General features: G+C 43.5%; 1 protein-coding gene across 3 annotated transcripts in view; it reads right to left on the bottom strand.

Moving 5' to 3' along the window:
* Positions 1 to 14,436, bottom strand: part of LOC140205711 (guanine nucleotide exchange factor VAV3) — a 374,002-nt gene that overhangs the window by 221,484 nt on the left and 138,082 nt on the right. For all 3 annotated transcript variants that reach the window (XM_072273243.1, XM_072273245.1, XM_072273244.1), the window contains 2 exons: positions 10,860 to 10,959; positions 2,994 to 3,089 (listed from right to left, as the gene is read on the bottom strand). In XM_072273243.1, the coding sequence (XP_072129344.1) occupies positions 2,994 to 3,089; positions 10,860 to 10,959 (196 nt within the window). The remainder of the gene's footprint in view (positions 1 to 2,993; positions 3,090 to 10,859; positions 10,960 to 14,436) is intronic.

Here is a 14,436-nt window from a genome sequence, read left to right as displayed (position 1 = left end):
ATGGCCACAGCTGCACCAGGTGAATTGAGATGCAGCTCCTTAGAGACCATGTTAGGGAACTGGAGCTGCAGCTCGTTAGGGAAAGGGAAACGGTGATAGACAGGAGTTACAGGCAGGTAGTGACCCTAAGGATACCTAAGGAGTCAGGTAAATGGATGACTGTCAGGAGAGGGAAGGGAGAACATCAGATAGTGGAGAGTACTCCTGTGGCCATCCCCCTCAACAATAAGTATTCCATTTTGAGTACTGTTGGGGTGGGGGGGGGGAACGACCTTCCTGGGGAAAGCAACAGTGCCCGTGTCTCTGGCACTGAATCTGGCCCTGTGGCTCACAAGGATAGGGAACTCAAGAGGAGGCAGCAGCAAGAGGGGACTCTATAGTCAGGGGGACACATAGGTGACCCTGTGGATGCAAAAAGGAATCATGGAGAGTAGTTTGCCACCCAGGTGCCAGTGGCAAAAATCTTTCAGAATGCATCTACAATATCCTGAAAAGGTGGGGTTGAGCAGGCAGAAGTCATGGTACACATTGGTACCAATGTCAAAGGAATAAAAAGGGAGGAGATCCTGAAAAAAGAATATACGGTATTAGGAAGGAAGCTGAGAAGCAGGACCTCAAGGGCAGTAATGCTGGGATTGCTGCCTGTGGCATGCGACAGTGAGGATAGGAAAAGAATGAGGTGGCAGATAAATGCGTGGCTGAGGAATTGGAGCACAGAGTGGGGATTCAGATTTCTGGATAACTGGCCTTTTCTGGGGCAGGTAGGACCTGTACAAAAGGGATGGGTTGCACTTGAATCCGAGGAGGACCAATATTCTTGCAGGCAAATTTACTAGAGCTTTTGGGAGTGATTTAAACTGATATGGCAGGGATATGGAAACCAGGATGATAGAGCTGAGGATGAGCCAGCAGGCTTACAAGTAGATGATGGGTGTAACACAAAGGTAAGGGAGGACAGGCCAGTGATTGGGTACAAATGTAGACAGAGCAAAATTCAAAAGGCAAAGAATGTAGCACTGAAGACGTGTAGCATTCGAAATAAGGTGTACGCAATTAGAGATCGGTAGGTATGACATTGTGGGCATCACTGAGTCATGGCTGAAAGAAAATCATAGTTGGGAGCTTAACATATACTTTGTATTGAAAGGTCAGGGAGGAAGGCATAGGCTGTGGTGTGGCTCTGTTGGTAAGAGATGGAATTACATCTATAGAAAGAGGTGACATAAGGTCAGAGAATGTAGAATCTCTGTGGGTGGAGTTAAGAAATTGCAGGGGTGAAAAAACCATTATGGGAATCATATATTGGCCTCCATATAGTAGCCAAGATATGGGATTGAATTGAATTGAAATTATTTTTGAATTGAGCTTGCAAGGACAGCTGGAAAAAGCATGTAAGAGGGCATAGTTTTAAGGTACTTCTAGGTAGGTACAGAGGGAAAGTCAGGGGCAATTTTTTCACACAGAAAGTGGTCAGTGCGTGGAATGCACTGCTGGCGATGGTGGTGGATGCGGATAAAACAGATTCTGTTAGATAGGTACATGGAGTTTAGAAAAACATAGAGCCATGTGGTAGGGTAATACTAGGCAGTTTCTAGAATAGGTTACATGGTCGGCACAACATTGTAGGCACAAGGACCTGTAATGTGCTGTAGATTTCTGTGTTCTATGTTCTATAAGGGTAATGATAAAATTGTAATGGGGAACTTCAATATGTAAGGGGATTGAGAAAATCAGGTTGGTGTAGGATTGCAGGAGAGGGAACTTGTGAATGCCTATGAGATGGCCTTTTAAAGCAGCTTGGCTTGAGCCTACTTAGTTAAAGAAACTCTAAGGAGAGAGTGATCATAATATGATTGAATTCATACTGCAGTTTGAGGGGGAGAAACGTAAGTCATATGCATCAGTATCGCAATGAAATAAAGAGAATTACAGAGGCATGAGAGAGGAGCTTACCCAGGTGGATTGGAGGGGGATACATGTGGGGATGATGGCATAGCAGAGGCGACTAAAGTTTTTGGGAATAGTTCACAAGGCACAGGATAGATATGTCCCACAGGAGAAGTTGTTCTCCAAAGGGAGGGGTGGGCACCATGGCTGACAAAGAAAGTTAAGGACTGCATAAAAGCCAAGGAAAGGTAGCAAAAGTGAGTGGAAATTTGGATGATTGGCAAGCATTTAAAATCCAACAAAAGGCAACTAAAAAGCTATAAGAAGGGAAAAGATCAAATATGGGGGTTCGGAAAGGGGTAGTGTCAGAGATTGTGGTGGCATTAGAAATGATCTTTCAAAAATCATTGGACTCTGACGTGGTGCCAGAACACTGGAAAATTGCAAATATCACTCCACTCAAAGAAAGGAGGGAGGCAGCAGAAAGGAAATTATAGACCGGTTAGCCTGACCTCAGTGGTTGGGAAGATGTTAGAGTCAATTGTTAAGGATGAGGTGATGGAGTACTACTGAATGTTGAAAGGATTAGGTAAGGTGGATGTGGAGAGAATGTTTCCTATGGTGGGGGTTTGCAGAACTGGAGGGCACTGCCTCAAAATTGAGGGGTGACCTTTTAGAACAGAGATAAGGAGGAATTTTTTTAGCCTGTGAGTAGTGAATCTGTGGAATGCTCTGCCACAGACTGCAGCGGAGGCCAAGTCCTTGGGTATATTTAAGGCAGAAGTAGATTGTTTCCTAATCAGTCACGGCATTAAAGGATATGGCCAGAAGGCAGGTGTATAGAGTTCAGTGGTATCTGGGATCAGCCATGATGGAATGCCAGAGCAGTCTTGATGGGCTGAACGGCCAAATTCTGCTCCTATATATTCTAGTCTTATAGACAGTGAGCATGTCAGCACATGAGTGTTTGGGATGGTGAATGGGGATGTGCACGGGTGTGTGAGACGGTGAGTGTGACGGTGCGTGGGTATGTGGGACATTGAATGGTTGGTGCATCAGTATGCAAGCAGTCTGCACATTGGTTGGATGACCATTCTGTAACTTACCTGAAGCAGGAGGTGGTACTTGAGAACTCTTTGCATGGGCACCACCAACAGATCTCTCAAGGTGAACTTCCCATTGTTGGCTCGCCTTGCACATTCCTGCACAACAACAACATCAATATAGCAAACATCCCCAGGGAGGATAAGTAACAATCAGTGGGCAGAATGTAGTGCAGATGGACAGTGAAATAAGCATTTGAGGGACTAGTTGCAGAGGCGTTAATGCCTGTCAGATGCTGGTGTCTGGGTTGTAATACCTCTTTGTGTGGCATTAATATGTGAACTGTGAGGCTACCCTGTGGAATATGAGCCTTTTTACTGTGAGCTTATGCTGTGACGGACAGAAACCAGAAACACATATGTGGTTTGAATTGTGAGATTAGCCTCTCAGCTATTTATTGACTAGATGGTGAAATCACACTGAGTGATTTAAAAACTCGTTCGTCAGTCACACCATTTACACCGAGTGAAATTCAACTCTGGCATATTCTGTCTAGTTTGTGAAATATTGACATGCAGATGACCCATGTTGTGGAATATTGATGTTGAGATTTTGTGATTCTAAATTACTTTTTAATGTCTGATCTGAAATCATGCTATCTGATATAAATTTCTAGGTTGTGAAATGTCATTGTGGAATCCATCAGCTGCTTCTGAATCCATACTATAGAGAGAGAAACTGCAGCGGGCAACCATGCTGAATGATGAATCACTGGCTACAGTAAATAAATCCTATTGAATTGCATGGCTTATTTTTTTTTCATTCAACACTACAGCACAGTAACAGGCCTTTCAGCCCATCTAGTCTGTGCCAAACCATTAATCTGCTTAGTCCCATCAACCTGCACCTGGACTACAGCCCTCCACACCCCTCGCACCCATGAACCTATCCAAATTTCTCTTACATGTTCAAGTCAACTCCTCATTCATCATTTGCGCTTGCAACTCGTTCAATGCGCTCACCTCCCTCTGAAAGAAGAACTTTCTCCTCATGTTCCCCTGAAACATTCCACCTTTCACCCTTAAACCATGACCTCTGGTTGTAGTCTCACCCAAACATTGGAAAAAGCATCTACTCTATCTATACCCCTCATAATTTTGTATACCTCTATCAAATCGCTCCTCAATCTCTTATGCTTTAGGGAATAAAGGGTAAATCAATTCCATTTTTCCCTATAACTCAGGTTTTCAAGTCCTAGCAAATCCTTGTAAATTTTCTCTATGCTCTTTCAATCTTATTTACATCTTTCCTGCAGTTAGGTGACCAAAACTAGACCAATTAGGCCTCACTAAATTCTTATACAATTTCAACATCTCAACTCTTGATTGATTTATGAAGGCCAATGAGCCAAAGCTTCCATTACGACCCCATGTACCTGTGACACCAATTTTAATGAATTATGGATCTGTGTTCCCAGATCCCTCTGTTCTACCTCACTCCCCGGTGCTCTAGCCTTCATCAAGTGATACCTACCCTGGTTGGTCCTCCTAAAGTGCAACACCTCACACTTGCCTCTATTAAATTTCATCTGCCATTTTTCAGCCCATTTTGCCAGCTGGTCCAGATCCCACTGCAAGCATGATAGCCTTCCTCACTCTCCACCACACCCCCGATCTTGGTATCATCTGCAAATTTGCCGATCCAGTTTACCATATTATCAACACTCACAACACACTGGAGGAACTCAGCAGGTTGGGCAGCATCCGTGGAAACGATCAGTCGACGTTTCCACAGATGCTGCCCGACCTGCTGAGTTCCTCCAGCGTGTTGTGAGTGTTGCTTTGACCCCAGCATCTGCAGATTATTTTGTGTTTACCACATTATCATCCAGATCGTAGACAAAGATGGCAAACAACAACAAACCAAGCACCGATCTCTGTGACACATCACTAGTCACAGAGAAATCAGAGAAATGACCATTTACAACCACTCTCTGGCTTCTCCCGCAAAGCCAATGTCTAATCCAATTTACTACCTCATCATCAATGCCAAGTGAGTGAACCTTCTTGACAAACACCCATGCAGGATATCGTCAAAGGCCTTGCTAAAGACCATGTAGACAATATTCACAACCTTACTTTCATCCTCTTTCCCGGTAACTTCCTCCAAAAAATATATAAGGTTGGTTAGACATGACTTCCCACACATAAAGCCATGTTGACTATCTCTAATCAGTCCCTGTCTATCCAAATACTTATATATCCAGTCCCTTAGAATAACTTACAAAAGTTTTTTGTTTCTTGCTATCTTTTTGCTCCTAATATATCTGTTGAAACCCTTGGCTTTCTCCTTTTCTTTGTCTGCTAGAGCAACCTCATGTCTTCTTTCGGTCCTCCAGATTTCCTTTTTAAGTGTCCTCTTGCATTTCTTATACACCGCAAGAACCTCATTTGTTCCTACTTGCCTTTACCTGCAATGCACCTCCTTCTTTTTCTTAACTAGGGCCACAGTATCTCTTGAAAACCAAGGTTCCATAAACTTATTATAAGACCTTAAGACATAAAAGCAGAATTAGGGCATATGACCCATTGGGTCTGCTCTGCCATTTCATCATGGCTAATCCATTTCCCTGTCAGCCCCAACCTCCTGCCTTCTCCCCGTTCCCCTTCATACCCTGACTAATCAAGAATATATCAACCTCTGCCTTAAATATACCCAGTAACTTGGCCTCCACAGATTCCACAATGAATTCCATAGATTCACCACTCTCTGACTAAAGAAATTCTTCCTCATCTCCATTCTAATTGGATATCCCTCTATCCTGAGCCTGTGTCCTCTGGTCCTAGAATCCCCTTATCCTTGCTGTTTATTCTGATAAGGACATACAAACTCTGTACTCTCAAAATTTGTTGCCACATTCTGCTAATTCTGCTCCTATGTCTTATGGTCTTATGGTCTAATTCCACTTTTGAAGGCTTTCCACTTGCCAGAAAACAATCTGTCCCAATCTGCATTTGTCAAATCATTTCTGATACCATGAAAATGATCATTTCTCCAACTTAGAATTTCAACCCATGGACCAGACCTATCCTGTTCCATAATTACCTTGAAACTAATGGCATTATGATCCGTAGATGCAACAAGTTCCCCTACACAAACTTCTGTTGCCTGCCTTGTCTCATTTCCCTAATAGGAGATCTAGTATCACACTCTCTTCAGTTGGGACTTCTATATACTGATGAAGGAAAATTTCCTGAGTGTAATTGACAAACACTGTTCCATCCAGCCCTTTTATAGTATGGGAATCCCAGACGATATGTGGAAAGTTAAAAACACCTATTATTACAACCTTACGTTAGACCGTAAGACCATAAACATAAGAGCAGAATTAGGCCATCTGGCCCATCGAGTCTGCTCCACCATTCAATCATACCTGATCCTTTTTTTTCTTCCTCTTCAACCCCATTTTCTAGCCTTCTCCCCGTAACCTTTGATGCCATGTCCAGTCAAGAAACTATCAATGTCTGCCTTAAGTACACCCAACGACCTGGCCTCCATTCCACAAATTCAACACCCTTTGGCTAAAGAAATTTTTCCGTATCTATTTTGAAAGGGCACCCATCTATCCTGAGGCTGTGCCCTCTTGCCTAGACTCTCCCGCCACGGAGAACATCCTTTCCACATCTACTCTGTCTAGGCCTTTCAACATTCGAAACATTTGAGATCCCCCCTCATCCTTCTGAATTCCTGCGAGTACAGACCCAGAGCCATCAAATGTTCCTTGAATGATAACCTTTTCATTCCTGGAATCATCCTTGTGAACCTCCTCTGGACCCTCTCCAATGCCAGCACATCTGTTCTAAGATGAGGGGCCCAAAACTGTTCACAGTACTCAAGGTGAGGCCCCACCAGTGTCTTATAAAGCCTCAGCATCATCTCCTTGCTCTTGTATTCTAAACCTCTTGAAATGAATGCTAATGAATGCCTTCCTCACCACCAACTCAACCTGCAAGTTAACCTTCAGGGTGTTCTGCACAAGGACTCCCAAAGTCCCTCTGCATCTCAGATTCCTGGATTTTCTCTCCGTTTAGAAAATAGTCCGCACAATTATTCTTACTATCAAAGTGCATGACCATGCATTTTCCAGCATTGTATTTCATTTGCCACTTTCTTGCCTATTCTCCTAATCTGTCTCAGTCCATCTGCATCCTACCTGTTTCCTCAACACTACCTGAACTAATCTTTGTATCATCTGCAAACTTGCCAACAAAGCCATCTATCCCATCATCTAAATCATTTATATACAGCATAAAAAGAAGTGGTCCCAACACCGACCACTGCGGAACACCGCTAGTCACTGGCAGCCAACCAGAAAAGAATCATTTTATTCCCCACTCTCTGCCTCCTACCAATCAGCCAATGCTCTAACCATGTTAGTAACTTTCCTGTAATACCATGGGCTCTTAACTTGGTAAGCAGATTCATGTGTGGCACCTCGTCAAAGGACTTTTGAAAGTCCAAATATACAACATCCACTACAACCGCTTAATCTATCCTACTTGTAACCTCTTCAAAGAATTCCAACAGGTTCATCAGACTGGATTTTCCCTGAGGGAAACCATGCTGACTTTCTACTATCTTGTACTGTATCATCAAGTACTCCAACACCTCATCCTTAACAACTGACTCCACATCTTCCCAACCACTAAGATCAGGCTGATGGTTGATAATTTCCCTTCTGCTGCTTTCCTCCTTTCTCAAAGAGTGAAGTGACATTTGCAATTTTCCTGTCCTCTGGCACAATGCCAGAGTCCAATGATTTTTGAAAGATCATTTCTAATGCCACCACAATCTTTAACACTGCCTCTTTCAGAACCCTAGGGTCCAGTTCCACTGGTCTGGGTGGCTTATGTACCTTTAGGTCTTTCAGCCTTTTGGGCACCTTCTCTCTTGTAACAGTAACTGCACCCACTTCTCTTCCTTCACACACTACAACATCAGGCATACTGCTAGTGTCTTCCACAGTGAAGACTGATGCAAAATATTCATTTAGTTCATCAGCCATCTCCTTGTTCCCCGTTATTATTTCTCCTGCCTCATTTTCTAGCGGTCCTATATCCACTCTCATTTCTTTCATTTTTAGTATACTTGAACAAACTTTTACTATCCTTTTTGATATTATTTGCTAGCTTGCTTTCATATTTCATCTTTTCCCTTCTAATGATTTTTTAGTTGCTCTCTGTAGGTTTTTAAAAACTTCCCAATCTTCTGTCTTCCCACTAATTTGTGCTTTGTTGTATGCCCTTCCTTTTGCTTTTACAATAGCTTTGACTTCCCTTGTCAGCCATGGCTGTACTATTTTACCATTTGAGTAAATTTCTTCATTTTTGGAATATACATGTCCTGCACCTTCCTCATTTTTCCCAAAACACACACCATTGCTGCTCTGCTGTCATCCCTGCCAGCAGCTCCTTCCAATTTACTTTGGCCAATTCCTCTCTCATACCACTGTAATTTCCCTTACTCCACTGAAATACTGCTACATCAGACTTTACTTTCTCCCTATCAAATTTGAGGTTGAACACAATCATATTGTGATCACTGGTTCCTAAAGGTTCTTTTACCTTAAGCTCCCTAGTTACCTCTGGTAACACTCAATCCAGTATAGCTGATCACCTAGTAGGCTCAACGACGACAAACTGTTTTAGAAAGTCATCTGTTAGACATTCAACAAATTCACTCTCTTGAGATCCTTTACCAACCTGATTTTCCCAATTGACCTGCATGTTAAAATCTCCCATAACTACTATAACATATTTATTGCAACAGTCTGCGATCTCTCTGCAACTTTGCTCCTCTAAATGCCACGGGCTTTTGGGTATAACTCCGTTTATATGGTCATACCTTTCTTATTCTTCAGTTCCATCCATAAAGCCTCACTAGACGAGTTCTCCAGTCTGTCCTGACTGAGCACTGCTGTGAAATTTTCCCTGACTAGTAATGCCATGCTCCTCTTTTAATTCCTGTCACTCTATCAAGACTGAAACAACAGAATCCTGGAACATTTAGCATTCAGTCATACCCTTCCTGCAAACAAGTCTCACTATTGGCTACGATGTCATAATTCCACATGCTGATCCATGCCCTAAGCTCATCTGTCTTTCCTACAATACTTCTTGCATTGAAATATATGCTGCTCAGAACATTAATATTCCCTGAAAGAGAGCCCAATTATTCAAAAATCTGATGCCCTCCCTCCTACACCAACTCCTTAGCAATGTGTTAAACCGTATGATTTTCTTCTTTCTGGCCTCTCTAGCACATGGCACAGGTAGCAATCCTGAGATCACAGCCTTTAACTGAGCACCTAACCCCATGAACTTTGCAGACCTTGTCACTCTTCTTACCCATGTCATTGCCACCTACAGAGACCACGACCCCTGGCTGCTCAGCCTGCCACTGAAGAAATCTGTGGATTCAATCTGAGATGTCCTGGCACCCGGGAGGCCAGAAAGCATCTGGGGATCTTGTTCTCATAGACAGAACCTCCTTTCTGTTCTCCTAACCAATGAATCCCCTATCACCACAGCTTGCCTCTTCTCCCCTCTTCCCTTCTGAGCCACAGAACCAGACTCAGTGTCAGAGAAATGACTGCTGTGGCTTTCCTCTGCTAAGTCATCCCCCCAACAATATCTAAAGCGGTTCCTTAAAGCTGTTATAGCCAGAGACGGTAACGGGGAGAGGCTCCCATGACCTATTAAATGATCCCAGAGGCATGTGCCACAAAGAGTCTCTGACAACCAAGTCCATTCTGGCCTTCACATGTGGCCTAGCTACTAAGCCTGGCAAAATTGTTTCTACTGACAGGAGAAGGAGCAAAAGCGTGTTACTGGTGCCTTAAAACCAGTTGCTTTGGGCAGATGAGTGTTACAAAAACCATCCCTTGTAATAATGATCAATGAGGCACAGAGAATCTGTATCTACCGACAAGTAACTTTTATTGTCTCAAATTAAAAGCATGTGGGTTCACAAAGACAACTGGTCTGTCTGCATCCCTGTCCTTGATTTCATCCAATCCACTGATTATAGGCTGTAGTTTCTTCTGGCCAACATGGTTAGCAGCTCATCTAGAAAAAGGAAAACTGATCTCAAACCTCTGCTTCCTTGTGGCTATACCCACCCATAGAGAAGGCTTTGGGAGTAAACCCTGAGGGAAAAATCCAGAACTGGAACCAAACTGTATGGCCTCTGATCTGCCATTCCTTTGGGTTCATCAGTTGCGTAGAGAGGGGGAGCTTGCACTCCATATCGTACTGCCCAGGCTTGTGTACCTAGACAGCTAGGATGCAATATCCATGCTCATCTCTGACCAGTGGAGGCCTCAATAACTGCTATTGAGGGGAATTGCCTCAGTGGTACTCTGCACTGACTTCCTATCCCCTTTCACCCTCCTGACTGTCACTCAGTTATCTTTGTCCTGCACCTTGGGTGTAACTATCTCCCTGTACATCTTCTATATCAACCCTTCAGCCTGCTGAATGATCCAGAGTTCATCCAGTCCTTGCTCCAGCTCCTTAACAGGTCTCTCAAAAGCTGCAGTTGGATGTACTTCTTGCAAGTGTTGTCACCTGGCCTGCAGAGTTCCTCCAGCATTTTGTGAATCCCGCTTACACTATGATTGCTTCACTTAAACTTAACTTGAGGGTCCTTTTCAAGTGTCTAATTATGCACAATCCAATTTTTCCACGGGAACTGTGGCAACCCAAATGTGCCGACCGCCTCTGTTTGCTTCTTCTAAACTCTCTCTCCCTCTAGGTAATCCAGTGTCTCCTCAGGACTGTGGCACACAAAATGTTGTCATAGTAATCTTCCACAAAAGAATTTAACTTATAAATTTTGTTATCAAAAATACTAAACATGATCATTACCTCAAGTTTCAGCCGTAGATCTTGTCTTGATTTACTGATCTCATCCAAGCACTTTATGGCATCCTCCACCTTACTGCAATACTCGCCGTAAATTAGCAACCTTCCGAGTGGAGGAGGTGAAGTAGAAAGACAAGGGCAGAAACAGAGAGACAAAAGAAATGAGGGCAGAGAGGGAGAGTTAGAAATGGAGAAAGAGGAAAGGGACAGGCGCAATGAATGGAAAATCAAAGAGAGAGAGAAATTGAGAGTGAAACATATAGAGGAGGGATCAGGAAATAATGAGGGAGGGAAGGAAAGAGGGAGAGGGGAGAGGGAGAGGGGAGAGGGGAAGAGGGAGAAGGGAGAGGGGAAGAGGGAGAGGGGAGAGGGAATGAGGGTGAGATGGTGAGGGTGAGGGGAGAGGGGAGGGGGTGAGGGTGAGATGGTGAGGGTGAGGGGTAGGGGGAGGGGAGGGGGAGGGGAGGGGGAGAAGAAGAGAAAATCCAAAAATCATGAAGAAATTAACACAGTTCTATGTGCCTTTCAGCACCCCACACACAACCAAATACCCTGGAATCTGAAGTAGGCTGAGAGCGGGTGTACAGTACCTAATATGCACAGCAAGCTCCCACAATAAGTGGGGTGGGTGAAGGTAAAGATGTGTTTGGAGGTAGGATCTCTTTGGAAATGGCAGAAGTTGTGGAGAATGATGTGTTGGATGTGGAGGTTCACGGACAAGAGAAACTCTATCACTATTAAGCCAGAGGGAAGATGGGATGACAGCAGATACTCAGGAAATGGAGAAGATGCAGATGAGGGCAGCGTCAATGGCAGAGGAAGGGAAACCCCATTCTTTGAAGAAGGAGAATATCTCTGATGTCCTGGAAAAGAAAGCCTCATCCTGGAACAAATACAATGGAGACGAAGGAACTGAGAAAAGGAAATAGCATTTTTACAGCAGATAGGGTGGGTACAGGAACAGTCGTGAGAATCAGTAGCTTTATAAAAGATATCACTCAACTGTTTGTCTCCAGAGATGGCGGGAGAGAGATCAAGAAAGGGGAGGGAGGTGTCAGAAATGGACCAAATGAATTTCAGGGTGGGGTAGAAGTTGGAGGCACGTTGATGAAATTGACATAAGAATTAGGAGCAGGAGTAGGCCATCTGGCTTGTCGAGCCCCTCATCTCTGAAATCAGCTTAGGGAACCTCCTCTGCACTGCCTCCAAAGCCAGTCTATCCTTCCTCAAGTAAGGAGACCAGACTGCACACAGTACTCCAGGTGCAGCCTCACCAGTATTCCATGCAGTTGCAGCATGGCCTCCCTGCTCTTAAATTCAATCCCTCTAGCAATGAAGGCCAAAATTCCATTTGCCTTCTTGATAGCCTGCTGCATCTGCAAACCAATTCTCTGCGACTTGTGCACAAGCATTCCCAAGCCCTCTACGCAGCAGCATGCTATAATCTTTTACCATTGAAATAATAATCTGATCTCTTATTTTTCCTTCCAAAGTGGTTGATCTCGCATTTACCAGCATTGTACTCCATCTCCCAAACCCTTATTCACTCACTTAACATCTCTATATCTCTCTGCAGCCTCTCCATATCATCTGCACAATTTGCTTTTCCACTCAATTTAGTGTCAACAGCAAACTGAGATACACTACACTCAGTCCCCTCTTCCAGTTTGTTATTGTATATCATAAACAATTGCCCAACCCCTGTGGAGGTAAGAGCAAGCAGTGTGAGGTAAGGGAACAATGATGTTGGCGGCAGTGGATGGGAGACCTCCAGAGTTGATGAGGTCAGTGATGGTGTTGGGGACAGTTATCTATCTGGACTGGTGTCTTAGACATAGACAATAGGTAATTGTTTGTTATTGTTTTAATACTGAGGAACAGTCTCAGTCAAAAACATTGGAAGTTAATTTCCTTCCATAAATTCTCTCCGACTGGTTGAGCTCCTCTAATATCTTGTGTGCATTGCTCAAGATTTCCAGAATTTCTTGTGTTCCTCAGTATTCTCAATTTTAATGGGCTGACTATCAGAGACATTTAATTCAGAAGCTGTTACCTACGAAATCACCTCACTTACTGAAGCACGATGGAAGTTTGGAGAGTGATTCAATACACCAGGGTGAATACAGCTCCAAAAACTTCAGAGATGCTTCACCCCATTCACCTAACCTGGCATCCTAAATTCCTCTCTAAACCCTCTCTCCATCCAGCGCCAGCGCACAAGGGGTAAGAATAGGATTATATGCCCAATGAATGCATATTTGAAGAGTTGGTGCAGAGGTAAGTTTTTGGATTTCTGGATAATTGGAATCTCTTCTGGGGAAGGTATGACCTGTATAAAAGCAACAGGTTACACCTGAACTCAAAGGGTATCAATATTCTTGTGGGCAGGTACACTAGAGCTGTTGGGGATGGTTTAAACTAATTTGGCAGAGGGTTGGGAACCAGAATGGCAGGGCAGCTGGTATACAACTAGATGTAGTTTGCAGTGAGTTTGTCAGGAAGGACAAGCAGATTATTGGGCAAAATTACAGTCAATGGGATGAGTTAAAGAGTAACAAGGGGCCAAAATCAAAAAGGGTGATGAATACAGAACTGAAAGTGTTAAATTTGAATGTGCGCAGTATACAGAACAATATAGATGATTTTGTGGCACAGTGAGACATTGGCAGGTATGATGTTGTGGGCATCTCTGAGTCATGGCTGTAAGAATCATAACTGGGAGCTTAACATCCAAGGATACACATTGTATTGAAAGGACAGGCAGGTAGGCACAGGGGGTGGGGTGGCTCTGTTGGTAAAAAAATGAAATCGAATCCTTAAAAAGAGGTGACATAGGATCAGAAGATGTAGAATTCTTGTGAGTAAAGTTAAGCAACTGCAAAGGTAAAAAGACCCTGATAGGGTTATATACAGGCCTCTGAAGATTAGCCAGATGTGGGATACAAATTAAAATGGAAGATAGAAAAGGCATATCAAAAGGGCAATGTTATGATAATAAAGTGTGATTTCATTATGCAGGTAAATTGGGAAAATCCTGTTGTTCCAGATCCCAAGACAATGAACTTGTAGAATGCCTATGAGATGACCTTTTAGAGTAACTTGTGGTTGAGCCCGAGCCCACAAGGGAACAACACTTCTGGATTGGCTGTTATGTAATGACCCAGATTTGATTCAGGAGCTTAAGATAAAGGAACCCTCGGGATCTAGTGATCATATTATGATAGAATGCACCCTGCAGTCTGAGAGGAAGAAGATAAGGTCAGATGTATCAGACTCTCTTGAATCAGAGGTATGAGAGAGGTGCTGGCCAAAGTTAATTGGGAGGGAAGACTGGCAGGGAAGAAGGCAGAACAGCAATGGGTGGTGTTTCTGGGGATAATTCATAAGGCAAAGGAAAGAATCATACCAAAGATAAAGAAGTATTCTAAAGGGAGGATGAGACAACCGACGCTAACAAGGGAAGTCAAAGACAGCATAAAATCTAAAGAGGAAGCATATAACATAGCAAAAATTAGTGTAAAGGTAGAGGATTGGGAAGATTCAAAAAACCATTGGAAGGCAACTAACTAAAAAGCAACAA

Source organism: Mobula birostris, chromosome 12, assembly GCF_030028105.1.
Source record: "Mobula birostris isolate sMobBir1 chromosome 12, sMobBir1.hap1, whole genome shotgun sequence".
NCBI lineage: Eukaryota > Metazoa > Chordata > Chondrichthyes > Myliobatiformes > Myliobatidae > Mobula > Mobula birostris.
Note: the sequence above shows the minus strand (reverse complement) of the source record. Positions and strands in the feature narration are given on the sequence as shown.